At 45.0% G+C, this 20,605-nt stretch overlaps 1 protein-coding gene across 3 annotated transcripts in view; it reads left to right on the forward strand.

The window, feature by feature from the left end:
- The first annotated feature begins 4,803 nt into the window (after positions 1 to 4,803).
- Positions 4,804 to 20,605, forward strand: part of ABCD3 (ATP binding cassette subfamily D member 3) — a 73,915-nt gene continuing 58,113 nt past the window's right edge. The window contains exons 1-3 of one of the 3 annotated variants that reach the window (XM_068110464.2): positions 4,804 to 5,135; positions 11,001 to 11,037; positions 19,266 to 19,379. In XM_068110464.2, coding sequence (XP_067966565.2) covers positions 4,996 to 5,135; positions 11,001 to 11,037; positions 19,266 to 19,379 — 291 coding nt within the window. In that variant the 5' untranslated portion in view covers positions 4,804 to 4,995. Of the gene's footprint in view, positions 5,136 to 11,000; positions 11,038 to 19,265; positions 19,380 to 20,605 lie in introns of those variants that run through there. The other 2 variants (XM_068110474.2, XM_068110492.2) reach the window with 2 other exon arrangements.

The raw sequence follows: 20,605 nt of genomic DNA on the forward strand, positions 1-20,605 counted from the left end.
TCTCCACACACTCCGGTGTGCACTCTCTCTCTCCAAGCACTCCGTGTCAGTCTCACCCCTCACAATGGGCCCTTCACGACCGCCCGGGTCTCGCCTCTCTCCCAAGCTCGCTGAGCACCCGTTCGCACCAAACACATTCCCGATATTGCAACTCACCTCGGGGCTCTCCTTCCCCCGTGTCTCTGCCAGCACCTGCAAACTTTCCATTTGGTCAGCAAGCATGTCATCCCGGTGCGAACACAAACCTTGTACACATTCCATAACTTCCTCCCTTGATTCACTCCGTGTCTCCTTGTGTGTTTTTTAATTTCCACTATTCCTTCTTCTCCCTCCTTTATTTCCCGGTGCACCCCTACTAATACTATTTTCTCTTCTACGTGTTCCTCGCACCGCGTCACGTACCACTGCTGCCTCCCTGCTCATCTGACGCTCAATGTCCTCCCCCATCTTTTCCATGTTGCACCTGGATTCCTCCCTCATCTTTTCCATGTTGCACCTGGATTCCTCCCTCATCTTTTCCATGTTGCACCTGGATTCCTCCCTCATCTTTTTCATGTTGCAGTTTATTTCCTCGCTCTTTTTATTCATTTCACATCTCGACTCTTCTATTTGCACCTCCAGGGATGCTTTCATTTGAATTAAGAATAATTCAATGTTAAACCCGGCCTGCACAGCGGGCTCGGCCTCCGCTGCCGCGTGCAAAGCGCTGCCATTTTCTCCTCCTCCTGCTGCACCCTCAACTCCCCTTTCTAACAATTGTTCCTGCTGGTCCTGGGTCATTAATTCGTCCACATTTTCTATTCCCACCGGCACCTGGTCATCTTGGCCTGCCATTGCTCGAATTCAATTTTTTTTTTTTTAAACTAAATTTCCACTCGCTCGTAATTTTGAGTATGTGAAGCGCACTCCAGGTCCAATTATCCCACTCCCGGACACCAATTTTTTTTCCCAGGGTTCTATTCCACTCCTGACACCAATTTTGTTGCGGATCTCGGGTTCGTCAACGTAATAAGGGGGGGTTAAGCCCTGCTCCCCCTCAAACTCCGAGTCCACGAGGCCGCCAACCACACTACACTCGTGGTGGACGGATTGCGAAGCAATTCCAGCCGCCGAGCCTGCAGCTACGCACGGAAGGGTTAACGGTCATGACCCGAGTACCTTCGACACACGCAGCTGTGAGAACGGGGACTGAACCCCGCACGAGTCACGCTGATACTGGACGCCCGAGCGGTTGTGCGTCGCGCAACTCGTGCCGTTAACACTATTGAACCCGATTGAGCGGTTTTAATTCGGGGCGATGCTAGGCCAATGTGGAAAGGACGATGACGGCCAGGTTGGAAACCAAACCACAGGATTTATTCACAATGTACAGTATTCACAGAAAAGGGACAAAGCAGAGAATCTTAGCGGCCTTACCTAGGTTCCCAGACAAAGGCCCCCAGATTCGTCCGGGGAAGGGAAGGAAGAGGGTAATGCGCACAAAGTGCGGCCGCTTCGTGCAGCTTGCCTGGACGGGCTCGTTGGACGGAAACCCCCAAGGATCGCTCCAACCCGGGACAGCACAGCCGGAGATGTTCGCGGCAGGGGCGTTGATCAAGGACGTGCACGTAGCAGGAACCCGACAAGAAGAACAGTGTATCTCAGGAGCCCAGCAAGAGAGTGTCAGCCAGCATCTGCAAGAGAACGTCAGCCTGCCAGAGAGTCTATATGCAGGAGCCTGGCACGAGTCAGAGCGAGGCAGAGAGAGCGAGGCAGAGAGAGCGGGGCAGAGCGAGTGTCAGCCAGCATCTGCAAGAGAACGTTAGCCTGCCAGAGAGTCTATATGCAGGAGCCTGGCGCGAGTCAGTGAGAGAGCGCGGGGAGTCCGGACCGGGTTTTATAGCCCCCCCGACACCCCCCACTCAAACGTTCCACGGGCCTCCATTGGCCGCCTGGGGTCACGTGTCGTGACAGCCCCTTATTGATCACCCTCGGCCACTCCCTTCAGCTCCCATTGGCTGTTTGCTGCTCACCGGTCACGCCCTCCAGCTCCTCCCTCGGGCCTGCAAGGCCTGGCCTAGGCCCATGAGGCACTTTAGGCTGCAATGAGGCCTACCATTATCCTGCCTGCCTCAACGCATACTAACACTGGGAAGGAGACTATACTTCACATTTAATAAGAAATAACTAACTATGGGAGGCTACATGTTGTGGTGTGACTAACTATGGGGGGGAGGTTGCCTTTATTTACAAAACTGCAACAATATATATATACATACACACACACACAAGGTCTAGGCTCGTGGAAGAGCTAGGACACAGAACAAAGCAGAACATAACATAAAGGGAACAGCAGAAGAAAGGGAAAATACCAATAGCAGGGTGGAGGGAGAAAGTAGACTGAGACGGTCAAACCAGGGATGCAGGTAACGATGAGGGGTAGGGGAGAACGCAGGGGGTGGGCAAGATCGATACATAAACAAATGTTTGAGGGTGGGGTGGTTTAACAGGTGTAGAAAAGATAAAGGTGTATCATCATCCACTTTCATGTTTTAAACACAAAATGGATATTTTAATCACTCACCTCTTAATTGTACTTCATCTGTCGAAATAAGTAATAATAATAGTAATAATAATAAATCTCATATTGTTCCCATGATGATTCTTTCTCCTCATGTTGGAAATTCAATGAGTGGTGAAGGAAGGATATGATTTTCAAGTTGAGACTTTTTTTCGTGCATTGCCATATCTATTTCCCTTCGGCCTGGTACTTTAACATTAATTGGTTATGATGGAGACACACACACACACACACACACACACACACACACACACACACACACACACACACACACACACACACACACACACACACACACACACACACACACACACACACACACACACACACACACTAGAGGAGGCAACTTGGCCCATCATGCCTCGATGTTGTCCAAAACCCTGCAAGTGAATCTAAATAAAGTAACCAATTCATGGAAGGGGTGGGAGTGAGGGTGAGAAACACACAGACCTATAGAGGAGGGAGAAGGAATGGGAAGAGGGGTGTGGAATGATTGGGTGGAGAGGAAGGATTCCAGAAACACATGAGATATTATCCTTCACAACACTTGATGTAAAATGACATTTGTATCATTTCATTTTCAATTCACAAAATACTTACAGGTCACAATAACCAGTCTCAACTTCAGCCCTTCTAACGACGTACCTGTACCTCTCGACGTACCTGTACCTCTCTCCCCCTTAGGTTTTTAAGTCCCGATCCAATGCTATTTAAAGTATTGATTGTCCCAACTACCACTTTCCTCAAGGAAAGCCATTTTGAAACTGGAAACCCCTCCCTGCATTTTTTAAACTCCTTTAAACACCAACTCTTCATCCAGAAACAATCCCACTCTTAATACACATTGAAATCCTCCTTACGTTTCCTCTGGCTTTCTGAAACGATGCTACCTGACTGTCTACACCTGGTGTAATTCTGTAAATAACCAGTACCTTTTCCCATGTCACCTTTTCGGGCTGCCCCTTGTATTATATCGTGCACCATACCTGTTATTCTTTCCCATTCCAAAATATCTTCTATTTCTGATCAAATTGAACTGCGTCTGGGAAATTGATTACTGTGTTCGCAGAATACCTGCAGACAGTCGTGGCCATAAATATTGGCACCCTTGTGCTTTTTTCAAATAACGCACCATTTCTTCCAGAAAATTGTTGAAATTAAAACATATTTTGGTATCCACACCTGTATTTCTTTGGTTTGCAGAGGGAAAAAAAACAAAAAAAGCTGAAAAAATTACTAAATCTTAGCTCATTCCACACAGAAATCCTAAAATGGCCCGGACAATATTGTTGGCACGTTTTTGAAGTTGTTAGAAATAATTAGATTTCAAGCAGGTGATTCTCCTTTACTTTTAAATCGAACTCACCTGTGGTGAGTTCCAGGTGCCTGCATTAAAAGAAATCACTCATTCAACCTGTTTGATTAGAGAAAAGGAGCCATTCTGCTGTTTTGTGTCAGTGTGTACCGCGATGAGCATGGAGAAAAGCTGATTGTTTAAATTTTTTTTTTACATCAAAAGGTCAAAGGTCAAGGTTGCATAAAATCATGAACTTAAATCTTGTAATTTTTTTTTTGCTCTTTTCGTTATTTTGAGCATATGGAAGAAGAAGACGTCTGAGTACAAACGGACGTGGACAGGCTCTACTTTTTCAGATGCTTTCTAGTTTCGTCTTGTAAGCTGCTTGCAGTGAACGGTGTGGCGTCCCGGTGGTTCTTACGACCGTGTTCGTGTCCTTCCACTTAACCAACGGTGAACACACCACCTGCTGGCCACGTTTTTACTTACTGAACATCACTGAGCATTTACGTGCGATATTTCAGTGAACTTTAATAATTATTAAACTTGCACCGCTTGGGTCGAGTACATCATGACACGTTCGACCAAGGCCCAAAACAACAGCTCGGATCGATAATTTTATCAGATAATACAACTGAACTAACTTGTAACTGAACTAACTACAACTAACTTGTAGTTAGTAACTCTTGTCGTATTCAGAGCTCATTTGAGTAGAAAATGTACTATAAGTCGCGAAAAGTTATGCTTGGTGACGAACAAAAAACTCCGTTTTGAAACGAGCACCATTGGAGTGAAAATTATCGGCCTATATAATTATATATTTAAGCATCGCATTGAACGGCAGGGTCGAATGGTCACGTGAAGCTGATGTGGCTCCGCCCCCATGACACGCCCACCCCTCGTTACGAGCGTCTTCATCTTCTTTTGTTTATTCTTCTTCGAATAATTTTCTTCTGTCATTATTCTCTCGTTTTTTCTTCATTTTGATTTCTCTCTCTTATTTTTTCAATCGCTGCAGCTCTTTCCGCCGCCATATCCTTTTTATCCTCGACTCACCCGCCGCCAGCCCCTCCTCCTCCTCATCTCCCCATCATCTCGTGCACTCTTTATCTCGCCTCGGTTCCCTTTCCCTTCCACAATGGCGATTCTAAGCCGCCTGCTCTTCCCTCCTTCTCCCTTGTTGTACCCCAGGCTGGTTCCTGTCACCGTTCTGGCTGCTCTTCCCGCCGCCGCCGCGCTCCTCATCGCTGTCCGCGCGAGGCGCCGCCACAGGGACAGGTAAGGACAACACGCGGGTCTTGAGCACGTCGAACGCCGAGATCCCTTGATCTTCCGCGTTCCCCGTTGTCCACCCGTCCCGAAATCACTATCCCGCGCACGGACTCTCGTAGTGCTGCACATGAAGCCATTTTCAGTGGGTTAAACGTCTCCATTCATCGTATAAAGAACCAAAAGGATTTCGCAAAACTCGTGATGACGTCATAACGGGACGATCCGCTCGGGCTCTGCCTCACCTGATCGCCACGTTTCATACCTGGTGGACTCTGACAGGTTTATTGTATCTTACAATTTTAGAGGCTGCGATAATACTCCAACACCTTAAAAGAAAGTTATTTGGTGTTCAGTGTGAAATTAAAGGGACGGGGTAGTGCATACAGGTTACTTACCTTTGAGCTGTCCAGTCGAGGTTAGATTCCCGACCCGAGTATGAACTATCACATTGGTGCTTAACAAGGGGTGAGTGCATCGCAAAAGGCAACGTGGCACGTTAAGCTGGTTATCCCGACTGCTTGTATTAGTTAAATATCCCACTGTATCTTATAACTAGGAGGAGGCCATGCGGCCCATCATGCCTGTGCTACACCAACACTAGTTACCATCACCTATCCACACCATACCTGCAAGCCTGGTTTTACCTTAACGGTTAAGGTAGCTGGCTTAAGATCTTAGGTCCTGGAGTTCAAGCCCCTGTTGTTCCGATGAATAACACCAGGTGGGTTGACTCAGTCTGTCATGCTTCCGAGGTCGGCAAAATGAGTACCAGCTCCATGGTAACAGGGGCACTGCATCAGCGGCACATCCGCGCTGCCAGAAGATGATGGAACCAGCAGCCATAGGCTCCATATGAAACTAGAACAATGCGACTGTGTCGCCAATATGCCTCCGCATAGTCCCACAATGGGTAGACGCCATCACCCTGCATATGTATGGGTAGGGGATCACGTTTGTGAAGTTTCGTGTTGATCGGATAAGGTTCGTTTTTCTATCCAAGATGGCTGCCAAACCACGTGAAGTATGACATCATTATTTTCAAACTATATGCAACAGTGCTGTTAGATGATATTTGTAAAATTTCGCATCGATTGGGTGAGCGGTTTCAGAGATATAATTATTTAATATTTTCCTTCAATCCAATATGGCTGCCAAACCATGTGACCTATGATGTCATAAATTTAATATTTCAATACAAACGGGTCAGAGATCATGTGCATGCAATTTCAGATTTTTAGTATAAGGAATTCGATTAATACATTTTTGCCTGGTATACCACTTCACCTATGATGTCATCATTAACATGTTTTTGTTCCCCCATTGGGAGTACTTGACAATGTGCCAAGTTTCGAATTTTTCCATTCAGCGGCTCCCGAGAAATAATTTTTCAGTTGTTTGGTTTTAATCCAAGATGGCTGCCATACCACGTGCCCTATGACGTCACAATTATCATAAAAACATTCTGCATGGGTGTCACTCCTACCCTGAGAGTTTCGTCTCAATCGGACATATGGTTGCTGAGAAAAACGAGGTTTAGCCCGCACGGACGGATGGACAACCCGAAAACATAATCAACCACACCATTGCATGCATTAACTACTCTCCGCCTTAATGTTGTCCGAAGTCTCCTCTTCTTTACCTTGATCCCATGGCCGGTGGTCCTATCAGTGTCTATTCTGCTGAAAAACTTCTACACTTATTCCCTCTATAACCTTCACATCAGATCTCATAAGCACCTCCTTTCTAATTTATAAAGTCCTGTCCCCTTCAGCCGCTCCCCATAACTTTGGCTAGCTAGGCCCGGAATCAATCTAGTAGTCGTATGCTGAACCCTCTCTAGGGCAGCAATGTTGGTCTTAGAAGACTAAGCAAGTTATCATCAGCACCCTGAACAAATTGCAAATTTCGGCCTGAATCAGCTCCAACCACACAACGAGGTGGGAATAATTGGGCTGCAGTAGTAGTGGTAGTAGTAGTTCTGTTAGAAGGTACGTGACTGCAGAGGTTGGTGCTCAGGACACAAGAAACCTCAGCAAGACAGAAACTGTCTGTTTAGTGTCGCTTTTTAAAATATTTCTCATCTACTGCCAGTGCATAGTCACAACTGCAGTTGACAACTCGGTAGAGCGAATACCTCTGCCAGGCTAAACGGTTTATGTTTTGTATCCCAGACAAAATCTAATCGGCTTGTTCTTGTTGCTCCACCAACTGCTCCACCAACTGCTCCACCATAACTTTTTGAAATATTGTTCTATATATCGTTTTTGGCCCTATCACTCAATGGTGAAGGATCACTTCAAAATTAAATAATTCTCGTATCCTGAATCTGTATTCGGATCTTCACCAATATCAAATTGATCCGTCCTTGTCACACACACACACACAACCTGTCCACCAAGCTTCGTTCGAATACGTCCATAGCCTTTTGAGATATTCTGCTCACAGACAGACAGACAGACAGACAGACAGACAGACGGGGGTGAAAACATAACCTCCGCCCACCTTCAGTGGCGGAGGTAATCGTAGTATTAGGATCCAGATCTTCACCAAAATTAAATCAATTCATCCTTGTCACATACCCAACCTGTACAGTGTACACCAAGCTTTGTCCTAATCCATCTGGAGCTTTTTGAGATGTCCTGCTCACAATCAGACAGACAAAATAGGGGTGAAAACATAACCTCTGTCTACCTTCAGTGGCGGAGGTAAATACAAGGACCAAGTTGACAAAAGCAAAGTGCCATGAGGATAAAAACGACAAAGTGTGTCATTTAAGAGTCCAAATTGGCATGAATCTCTGAATATTTCCAGAGTTAAACTCAGAAATTATATGTGAGCGTAACAAAGCTTTCAGGTATGTAGAACTACCTTGTAACTCTATATTGTCAATATTTGTCTTCCTTGCTTTATAAATTGCCAGCTTTGCAGGGGCCGAAATAAAATTTATTAGAAGGTCCCATGACCTTCTTATCTTTCAGACAGGATGTCCGAAAATATAAATGTGCTGGAGAGAAATGATCCTTGAAATGTAATGGTGTTGGGATTCGAACCATAATCTGAATTTCATTCCTCACTACCAGTGTGACGGTCGCACCACCCGTGGGTAGGGGGGTGGAAAGGTCTCCATGTCCGCCAGGTTAATTTGTGGTGAATCGGCGTTTATGGACACACGACCGTAGCGAATCCGTCGACAGGAATAGCCGAGCGAGCTTGTCAACAATTCACTGAATGCCGTGACGTAGTGCGCGAACTCAAATATTGTCTGTCTAATGTGTTAATAAGCCGATGCTCATAGTCCAATGGTTCCCGTTCCCGCCGACCACACACAAGTTAGCAGGAAGCTCAAAAATATCATCTATATAATAATAGCGTAAGGACTCGACTTTGTTATCCCTTTTACGCCGCACCCAGTGACCCGATGCCCACGGCACTAATGGATTTACGATCTACGAACCGCGCTCTTTGTTTATCACATACAGCCATACTCGAAAAATCTGAATTAGCCGACGTTGGGGCCCAAAAGCATCCGATTAACTGCCGATACGACGCCATCTTACGACGCCATCGTATTGGCGTCTGTTGGGCGAAGGCGAAGCAAGCCGTCCGCTGATTGGACAATCCAGAGCATGCATTTGTGCCGGTGTCGGCGATCGTTGTTCATATACGCACTCTTCATTCTCATCTTTCTTCCTAACTCTTACTCGGACAAGCAAATCCCCTATGCCATCCATAATGGTACACTCTATCCATACACCACATCCTCCCTTCCGTGGATGTTCCACGGGTTTCGGCTAGTTCATTATATTTGTGGTATCCGTCTCTACCATATTCTGTGGCGTAGCACTGAAAATGGGTAAAGAAGATGAAGAGGAAGAAGAGGGAAATAACTGTTTTAGATAGCCAATGAAGTGTAATCAGCTGCAGTGATCCTGGGCCAATGCCGATGGGTCCTCCAATAAGAAAGGGGAGAGAACAGCATGAGGAGGAAGAACAGCATGGCCTCAGAGCAGCAATCACGACTGTAACGAAGGAATACATTATAAATACACCCACCCAGCGCGCTTCGGAACCTCGATGGACAAAAACAACTAATCTTGTCCACTCACTTGGGGCACATGTGACAGAGAGATTATTTGACGAAACTGGCAGGTACCAAAAAGCAGTAGGGAGGAGCAACCAACCAACCACAAGCAGCAGGGATCGTGAAGTAACTGCAAACCACACGCACCAATGTGTACGCTCTTTTATAAAGTCCCGCGGGTGGCACACACCCATTGGCTGACATGGCCAATGACGCTCTGATTGATGGACTGCACTGATTGGCTGGTAAGCCAGGGAAAGTCCATACCCACATGGTCAGTTGGCCTTGTGTGTGCCAGATGTCCATATACGGTCATGTCCGCAGCCTATCGGGACTTTTAGCCCACATTGTTGGCCGTTGATTGCTGAAAGCTGCTCAGATTGGAAAGGTACACAAAGGGACAGATGTACATCGGGGCAAGGGTTTAAGATTGCAGTGAAGGGGAAAACGCGGGGCTCGGCCACAAACTATGGGGCAGTGGAGATGACGATTCTCCAAACTCATTCTCGACACAATATCTGTCACAGGAATTACATCATACTTATTATAACACGCACTATAAAATACCTATCCTAATCTATTCCCCATTTTACCCCCCTCGAACATGTCCGTAACAATAGATTCTTACCCAGGAAAAAAGTGGTTGAAGGCGCGGGCATTGCACGTATGCATAAAAGTTTCCAATGCATTACAGGAGCAACATCCATCAGGAAATCATAAATATTGCAATGGAAGTCTGGAGCCCAAATGCACCAGGGACTTTGCTCATGTTATACGCAGGAGGTGGATGGGAGAGGTCACAAGCCTGCGGCCTGATCATAAAAGCCATGGCATTACTGGGTCATCCTGTACAGGTTGTTAACCACTACGATTTTCTAAACAAGCCAGGTGATCAACAGGCAAGGAGTTTCTTACTTCCTGGAGCATCCGAGAAGGAATTCTAACTGTCTGTAGTCTTATTGTCGCAAGCTTAAGTTAATGATGACCGCCATGTCAAAAGCGTGGGCAAATCCTCAATCTGCATAGGCCCAAACAGGAGCCTTAAGTGAATGATGACCGCCATGTCAAAAGCGTGGGCAAATCCTCAATCTGCATAGGCCCAAACAGGAGCCCAGGAATGAGTTGAAAGCTACTGGTTGTTCTCCGGGTGTGTCCGGGAAGGTTTTAGACGGTAAAGTAATTCATTGCCCCGGAAGTTCAGGGTAGGGGGAAGAACTATGTGACGTCATATGGCGTTGCTCTTGATTTGAGGTGGTATTACAAGAACCACCTTTAGAAGCCATTTTTCCCCGCAGAGCAGGGGTTGGCCTTTTTCGCGCACCGTGGTCCCCTTTTTGAGGCAATTTTTATGGCCAGATGCCCTTCCTGCCGCCAACCCTGTTAGTCGCCTCTTGCGACACACAGGGACTTACCAGTGAATTGGTACTCAATTTGCCGACCTCAGAAGGATGACAGGCTGAGTCAACCCGCCTGGCGTTAATTCAGCGATCGACCGGGATTCAAACCCAGTATCCTAGGATCCCAAGCCGACACCCTAACCACTAAGCCAACACAAGGCCAGGTGGTATTACAGGTGATAACAAAATCCCCAATTCTCTTTCTGAAAACCATAGACATCGTAGAAGGGGGGGGGGGGGGGGGGAGGGGAAGTCGTCCGAAAGGTCCTTTCCTTTTCATAATGTGAAATAAAGATTCTTCTTTAGTTATTGAATGAATGATTAATATGGAGGCTGTGATATCATGGAATCTGCTTTAATATCCCTCCCCTTAACCCCTCTCTCACCCCTCAGGAAAACAAAAGATGCAAACCCTTCGTTACCTCTGTTGGTCAGTATGATGCCTTTTTTGAGCTTGCCTTCTTATTTATGAGAATAACATAATAACATAATAACATGAACAATGTAACTTCAGAATCTGACTTGTGGTGTTATCGCACTTTTTTTTGCACCGTTTGACCTAGCAGATGATTTTATAGTGATACAGGCCCGACACATCGTCATGACCACTGAGCTTGCAGGTGCAAGCAGGTAGATCATATTAACGTCGGATGCTATATCTGCGGAATGGCTACAGTGCTCATAATCTTACTATAATTCACCAAATGTCCGTCCGTCCGTTCGAAGGTACCGCAAAAACGGCTCAACCGATCGCAACAATATTTTGGGTGGGTATTCCTGGGACTCCTGGGAGTAAAATAGGCTTTATTGTTTTTCCAAGTTTTCCAATTTTCCAGTTTTTCCAAACACGAGGGAATAATATTTACCGATATGAACAGTGATGTGGCTTTTGTTGAAATTCTACAAATACTGTTTATTCTACGTACCAGGAGAGAGTAGATCTACTCCTGACGAACTCTTCCTATATGAACGTGCGGCTCCGAAGTAACACGGCAGCGTGTGCAAAGCGACTGAGAAACAGGTGTAGCGGCCGCTTCCGTGTTACAGATTCGGCGCGCACTCTTCACACATAAACGTGCGACTGAGAAAGACGTGTAGCGGCCGCTTCCGTTTTGCAGAATTCAATCTTTTTTCAAATTGGGCGCCATGTACTGTTTAGATTTTGATGATTTGCACGTGATATGATTCAACGGATGTTTATATGAATCGTTTAAAATAAAAAAGCCTCCAATTTCTGATATTTTTCCTTTTCATTGGGGCTTCCCAATTGAAGCCTCGCCCATAGGGTGGGTACCGTTGCCAGTGATGATCAATGATAACTTGCGATTATAAAGCAGGTTATCAACAGCACCCAGAACAAATTGCACATTCCTGCCACCTTCAGTCAACAGTCAGGCCTGGCCAGCCGCTTCATGAAATTCTTGGGCCGAATTTCCCTGTTGGCCAAGCCGACAGTCAGGCGGGATTAATGGGGACCTTTGAAATCATAAAAGTAGGCCGATGCGAGCAGAATGTTACATTTCCAAATGAGTTTAAGTATAGGGTGGAACACCTGGCCAAGTTGGGCCCAAGCTAGCTTTTAACTGTCGCAGCTGTTTGTAGTGAACCACAAGTCCAATATTACATTTGAGTGTGGTTACGTAAATGGCAATTTTGTTAAATTACCTTCAATTTCCTTTCGATACTTGCTTGCTGTGATGGTTGAAATAGGTTTGATCACTTGTTATCACTTCTTCACATTTATTTGTGCTTGGACCTTGAACTAGGATGTCAAATAAATCGTTTACTTGCTAATTCAGCATTGCTGCTATCAGAGCTGGCTGTTTTGTCATGGTAAAACAAAGTACTTCTCCCCTTCCCAATTGACTGGTGTGGGGTTGAATCCAATGGCTGCTGACTTACCCGCGCTTGGCAAGTGTGCCAAGTATGCCAAACACCCCCAACTTTAATCGAGGGTTGGCCTGTTTTGCATTATTTCAACCCAAAGTTCTTGATGCTGGAATCCAAGTTCAAAGTCCATTACATATTACGTGGCTTTTTGATTGCGACATACGTTAATCCAGACAGGATGGTCCAGAGGTAGTGCACTTGCCATTTAGCAATCTAGGCCCGACTATAAACTATCCAATTGGTGTTTTGTAGGCAGGGCGTCATATCATTTTGCCTCTCATCCCTCGGATGGACATTAAATTGGATGTCCTGTATGCTGGCATTACTTAGTGGACATTAAAGATTCCACGGTGTCTTTCGCAAAGATGAGATGAGTGATCACTGGAACCTTGAATAAATTAAATTCCTGGTCCAACTGACTCTCTGCTCACCTTCACTCCTTCATTCCTCTTTTCTCCCGCCTCTGGAACAAACTCCCACACTCTCTACAATCCCTCTCCTCCCTCCAGGTCTTTAAAACAGCTGTTCGCCACTATCTCTTATCTTCCCCCTTCCAAAACCTTGATCTTTTCTACCCCCGTTAATTCACCCCAAATCCACCTTTTTCAAATTCCTTTTTCTTTCCTGAAAATCCCAATACTGTCCAATTGTTATACCGTGTACCCCGCCCCAGCCCCTTCTACAGATCTCCCAATGTCCCTATTCTCTACTGTTGCTGTGCTTTCCTCTCTCTCGTCCTCTTGTCTCCCATTCCGTTTATTTTGTGTTATCCGTGTTAGCTCTTACACGAGCCTCGACTTGGTATACAAAAAAACTACAAAAAAACTTGCAGCGGGCACTGCATCAGTGGCACAGCCACACTCCCATCGATGATGCAAACCCACAGTCATGCGCTGCACACAAATTAATGAATCACAATGAACAAGCCACATGGTCTTTAATATTTTCCCCAATATATATTCCTTTGTCCATTGTCTCCTAATGTCCTTTAAATCCCTTTAAAGTATGCTGCTGTCTCCTATACTGCCTTTGTTCTGTTGTATCAGATGTACAGTGCATTCAGAAAGTATTCAGACCCCTTCACTTTTTTCACATTTTGTTATGTTGCAACCTTATGCTGAAATCGTTTAAATTCTTTTTTTCCCTCATCAATATACACTCAATACCCCATAATGACAAAGAGAAAACAGGATTTTAGAAAGTTTTGCAAATTTATTAAAAATAAAAAACTGAAATATCACATTGACATAAGTATTCATACCCTTTGCTATAACACATGAAATTTAGCTCAGGTGCCTCCCCTTTCTCTTGATCATCTTTGAGATGTTTCTCCACCTGGATTGGAGTCCACCTGTGGTAAATTCAATTGATTGGACATGATTTGGAAAGGCACACACCTGTCTATATAAGGTCTCACAGCTGACAATGCATATCAGAGCAAAAACCAAGCCATGAGGTCGAAGGAACTGCCTGCAGAGTTCACAAACAGGAATGTGTCGAGGCACAGATCTGGGGAAGCCTACGAAAAAATCTTTGCTGCATTGAAGGTTCCCAAGAGCACAGTCGCCTCCATAATTCTTAAATAGAAGAAGTTTGGAACAACCAGGACTCTTCCGAGAGCTGGCCGCCCGGCCAAACTGAGCAATCGGGGGAGAAGGGCCTTGGTAAGAGAGGTGACCAAGAACCTGATGATCACACTGGCTGAGCTCCAGAGATCCTGTGTGGAGATGGGAGAAACTTCCAGAAGGACAACCATCACTGCAACACTCCACCGATCTGGGCTTTATGCCAGAGTGGCCAAACGGAAGCCTCTCCTCAGTGAAAGACACATGAAAGCCCAGTTGGAGTTTGCAAAAAAGCAGATAAAGTACTCTCAGACTGTGAGAAACAAGATTCTGTGGTCTGATGAAACCAAGATTGAACTGTTTGGCCAATCTCCAGAATATGGTCGTGACCTATACCACAAATATCATGATATGAATGGTATTTTTAAGTTTCCTGCCAGATCAGTAGAGTTGAATTATTTGCTTAGATTAGGTCATATGTTATTCTACATGTGATTCATGTCAATCAAGATGTTATTGTCAGGAATAAGAAACACCCAAGCCAAGTAAATACCCAGTGGTAGTGGTCCACATCCCGCAGAGTGGTTTGATAAGTTCGGGAGTACAGGAGGCTTGGTATTGTAAAACTGACGTCCTTTATTGTGAAGCAGGGCAATTCCACCAAAAAATTACCTCATGGTTAAAAAATGAAAATCTGAATTATGGATTATGAATTATGAAAAAATTATGAAATTATGAAAAAAAAAAAAATTATGAATCTGAATATCTGAAAATGAACAAGATTTTTATGTGGAGTTATTTTGTAATGTCTCAATTATCATAATGTATGTGAATCTTCGGTGCATACCTGATGTCACGTGACTCTGTGGCCATTTTGTTTTGATCTTGTCAATATCTATCAGTCATTTTCTGTCTATGACAGAGAGGTGAGTCATTTTCTCTCTAAGAAATCTGCTAAAAAAAACCTCTCGAGTTTAATAAAATGCTGATTTTAACTCAACCTTTGGATTATTTTCACGATCAGAGTTAAAATGTTTGCTGCCGCCGATTTTGTGGTCCAAATCAAATCATAGGTTTAAACTGTGAATCGATGCCCTGCACAAGTTTGCTGAAAATATTTACCTCCGCCACCAAACGTGGATGGAGGTCATGTTTTCAACCCTGTCTGTCTGTCTGTCTGTCTGTCTGTGAACAAAATATCCCACAAAGTTGTGGACGGATTCAAACGAAATTTGGCAGAGAGTTAGCGTATGAGGCACGGACGAAATGATTAGATTTTGGGGAAGATCCGGATTCGGATCCGGCTACTAGAATTATTTAATTTTTAAGTACTTCTTTACCATTGAGAGATCGGGCTAAAACCAACATATAGCAGAATATCTCAAAAAGTTATGGATGGATTTGGACGAAACTTGGTGGACAGGTTGTGTGTGTGTGCATGACGAGGAAGAATCGATTCAATTTTGGTGAAGATCCAGATTCGGATCCGGCTAGTAGAATTTTGTGAGTGATTCTTCACCATTGGGAGATTGGGGCCAAAAATGATACATAGCGGGAAATCTCAAAAAGTTGTGGCCGGATGATTTTGATTAAATGTGATTGTGTGTTGAGATTTTCTGGTCTACTCTGGGATACAAAGCATAAACTGTTCACCTGGCCGAGGTATGCTCTCTACTGAGTGCCGCTCTAGTTCAGAATTTTTTTTTCTAGTGTTCTGGGCAGGTTGCGCATAACAGAGAAATTGTTAGGGATGGCCCAGTCCCGGTGATCTTTCATTGTTATTATCTGTCAGAGTTCATTCAATTTGAACTTCATTAAAAAGTACTTATCTGTCAAAGTTCATTGAAATATTAAACATTCGCAAGAGTTACGTCAGTTACGTTTTGATGTTACGTCAGTTACATGCTTTTTGTCCCATAATAATCTACCGGGGTTATTAATCGATTCCAGATCATAAGTAGGTATTACTAAGCTTATCTACTAAGGCATTGTCCTTGTCATTGTGTATCAGTCATGTTAAATTTAGAGAATTCTCCAGTGTAACTTGGGGTGTCTCAGATGGGGTTACATCTGATGTTACATCAGTTACAACAATTTGGATGGTAATTCAGCAGAGCTGGAATCTCCAGGATCTGTAAGGATTTTACAAGTGTGAATGAAGTCAAGAGATCAGCAGTAGCACTGTAATAAAAAAAAAAAACACAGGTTGCCTAGAATTTTATAAAAATTGACGGAAAATAATTGTTTGTACGTTACGTCAGTTACGGTGGAATTGGCCAGCATTGGTTTTTAGCCATTTTATTTATTACTTACTCAACGATGAAAAGTCCCGAAGAAAGGCAAAATAGCTGATTGCTGTGTTCCGAGCAAAGGCCAATGCATAATTTACTCGCATTTACCAATGCAAACATTTACTAATGAGTAAATAAGTTTTTATTTGAAGAAAAGTTGAATGCTTATAGGTTAAAATGTGCTCTTTTTGATCGAGTGTGGAGTGCTCTGCTACCTTTATTCAGCTGCTTGGATGCATCAAGCTATTTTAATTTCTCTTTCAGTATATTGCATCCATCCTATCATCTCTTGCAATAGAATATGGTATTGTTGTGGTTTTGGGGAGTCTTGCGGAGATCCTCACATAGGTAGAGCTCGATATTGCGACTATATATTGTTTAGTTAAATGTCCGATATTTTTATGTGGTTATATATGTGTTGCATATTGTTACGGATTTCTGTGAATGTATGTGAATTACTATTCAGGTCTTTGCTTATTAATGTGTAGTCGATTGAAGGTTGTTGTGATTAAAGGGTCAGGAGCCCTTCTGGGAAAAAGGAGACCGGAAACAGAAGAAGAAAAGACACGAGGTCCTGGAGAAGCGACGATCTTCTTCCTCTTCCTCGCCCAGCTCCAACGCGAGTTGGGATCGATATAGAGCAGCGTGGAGGACGCTGCGTTTGAAAGCCCATCTGACAAAAGGAGTTACCTGCGCGGGGTAATTACCCCTTGACACGTCAAGTTGCCGTGGGTTCGTGCACGGAACCCAGCGTCCGGCACAGTTCGCCTCACCGTCTACAAGGACGCGTACGGGTCGCACCTTGGGCCTCGCGCGCATTGCAAGCCGCGCTTGGTTTTGCCCCGTTGCTTGGCAAGGAGGTGTGCGCTGCAGCAGCTGTCTCCGGTGCGCGACGTACACGTTTGGAGCACCTCCGCCCGGGGTTCGTTCAACCGCCCGTGTGCGGAGAAGCCGACCATCATCTTGGTCGGGAGGGGCCCAGAGACATTGTGAGGGACAGAGACCAAAGGGGTCGTGAGTACCCAAGGGGTCGGGAGTGGGGAAAGGGGACACACCTATATAAGATGGCCATCTTAATAATATTGGTGATCAATTGTTGATTGTTGATGATTGTTGATTGCTCGGGGAATATATTATTGATTATTCCGGATCCTTGGTGTGGGGTTTCTTATTGACTGGAATTCATATTGATTGCGTTACGAAAGCGTATAAATCATTGATCTTTCTGGCGGAGTTCCTCTCACGGTCCGGGGGTCACCGAGACCAGGTAGTTACCGGGAGGACCACGTAACAATATGTATTAGATAGATGGTTCCCTTTCCATATCGTGTTTCTAACCCCTGCATCCCATCGTGTTGAATGTTTCTTTCCCAATCTGTCTAATCCCTTCAACCCCCATGGGAAATGACCATAATTTGGCATCTTTTCTTGTCCAAAACGGATCACAAATGATACATGCTCACCACCAGCTGCTGGAGCAAATCAGGTAGCAAGTGCAAGATCAGGGACCACCAATGGTAGTCCAGTACTGCTGGACCACCAATCAGGGGAACGTTTCGATCTGATCAGAAAGGGTTAATGCCTTGGATTAGCCAACCGATCTGGGGCGATTCAAGTGAATCGCAGAGCAGAAACGGGCGGAGTTATGGTAACCAGGAATAATAAAAGGCTGTAATTAACATTTCATTTATATTCTTGGGGAAAAAGAGCGAAGGGAAGAGTGAAGAGCAAGAGAGCCTCGTCTGGGTTCAGTCCTTGTCACGAGCATCGGGCTTGGCTCGCTGTCGTTCATTTCAATGCGCTGTGGGGGTGGGTCACAGTGTGGATCTTATGGTCTGGATCCAGCCAGATCTAGCTAGATCAGCCAGATCTAGTGTCTGGCACAGTCCCGGAGCATCAACAAATAAACACTAGAGCACAAGGGTCCATTCACCACGGTCACTGGGGAAGCCCGCGTCCACCTGCAGCTGGGGCTTTGCAGCTCATGCAACCACCCAGAGGGACACACTGGTCCCTGGCCCATATCGTCGAAGTACTAAAAAATGAAATATGAATGAATGATCGTTTTAAGGCCATTTTCCCCGCTAGAGCAGGGGTTAGCCTTGCGGGCCCCATGACAATCATGGTTCCCTGTTTTGAGGCAATGTTTTTATGGCCGGATGCCCTTCCTGACGCCAACCGCCAACCCTTAGTCGCCTCTTACGATGCACAGGGATACGGTGTACCTATTCTAAACCAGGGTAAACACCGTGATCATTCATCCCAGCAAGCTGGTACTCAGTTTTCCGACCTCAGAAGGATGACAGCCTGAGTCGACCCCCCTGGCGTTAATTCAGCGATCGACCGGGATTCGAACCCAGGATCCTAGGATCCCAAGCCGGCACCCTAACCGCTAAGCCAACACCAGGGTGCTAAGTCACAGTAATATCCAAAATTTGAGTGTTCACGAGTAAGTGCCACGTACGAGTAAGGGAAATGTTTGCTTGTGTTTGTACAATTGTGATATACATATGTGATTGTAAATATGAGTTGTTTAAATAAACCTGGTCTCTGTAAGTGTGGTGTATTCTATTTGCCAAAGCGGCGGCATACGGTGGTTTATAGGATTTATAGGATAAATCAGAGGTTAAAGATCATCACGCGACAAGGTAAGCTCGGCCTCCTCAATCGTGATGTGACTCGACAGCAGCGTCACTTGAACCTGCGGCTCCACCACGCAGCAGTGTGGAACATAGGCTGGATCCATTGCTCAGGATCCGTGGGGTCGACTGGTGGTTCCGGTCACACAAACGTGACTCATGGATTCGGACCGGAGTTATCTGCACCGACTGTGACTGCAACAGTATTTCGAATTTTTGAAAAGTTGCTTTATTTTGATTATTGTTCTGACTTTTGTTATGTTTTTTTTAAAGGGCGGAAAGGAAGGAGGAGCAGGGAGGAAGGAGCGGGCAGTTGTTGATTCGTCCTTTTTTATGGACTTGCGTCACATGCTTCGAATCCTTGTTCCTGGTTGGTTAAGTCGTGAGGTGATTCTTTGCATTGTAATATCATACAGGATAATTTCATGTTGCACATGAAAACAAAGGACATTGCAATATGCCACTTCCATGTTTGTTGCATTTTTATTATGCGTCACCACTTAATTGTATTAATGTATTATTAACCTATCTGGAATTGGAATTCCAGACAAGGTATTGTCATTGTGCACCGTCCGCCCCTCCATCGCCTATTTCAACTTTTCCTGCCGGACTGCTGGGCCCATTCAGCTGAAATTCAGCCCACCAGTCAGAATGCTACCAAATTGGGGTTACAACGTTAGGTCAGAGTAGGGATGTTAAATTGCAGAGGTCATGCCGAACACGTGACCAGAAGTGTGTCAAAATGGCCGACTTGGTCAATTGTTTGGAAAATCACGTAAATTCCTTCAAATATCGTCTTCTCCAGACCCACCAGTCAGAATGCTACCAAATTTGGGATACAACATTAGGCCAGTGCCCAAATAAGCTACATGTCCAGTGGTCCTATTTTTACCTCCACCACCAAAGGTGGACAAAGGTTATGTTTTCACCCCTGTCTGTTTGTCCGTCTTCGAACAGAGTATTTCAAAAAGTTATGGACAGTTTGGATGAAACTTGGTGGACAGGTTGTGTATGTGTCAAGGACGAATTGATTCGATTTTTCTGAATATTTGGATATGGACTTGGATACTCGAGTTTTTTTCCCCCGTCGCACCGCGGAGCGAAAGGGGGACTATGGTTTTCCCCTGCGTGCGTGCGTGCGTGCGTGCGTAAGCGAAGGACCGAATTCTAATTTGGTATGTGGGTGCAACCCACGTCAAAATCCAAGATGGGCGCCGCCATGTATGTCTGACGCCATGTATGTCTGAAACTTGTGAGCGGAATATCTTGAAAAATAAGCGAAGTACCAACTTCTAATCTGGTGTGTGGGTGTATCTCCGCATAAGGAAGAACGCTATTGAAAATTGGGTCGCCACGTCAAAATCCAAGATGGCCGCCTTGCGTCTTCCACTTTGTCAACTCGCATCACTTCACCGACGGGGGACCTAGGCGTAACGCTTGTTAAAAGTTATAAAGTGATTCTTCATAATTGAGAGATCCGGCCAAAAATGATATCTTCATAGTTTGATATGGAACACCAAGGATACAAAAATGTTCTTTTCACCAAAAATAAAATCCAATAATGACAGAGATCTTCAAGGCTCTATGTCCAAAATGGGGGTCAGTGTTCAGCA

This window comes from Myxine glutinosa, chromosome 1, assembly GCF_964187855.1.
Source record: "Myxine glutinosa chromosome 1, kmMyxGlut1.1, whole genome shotgun sequence".
NCBI classification, from domain to species: Eukaryota; Metazoa; Chordata; class Myxini; order Myxiniformes; family Myxinidae; genus Myxine; species Myxine glutinosa.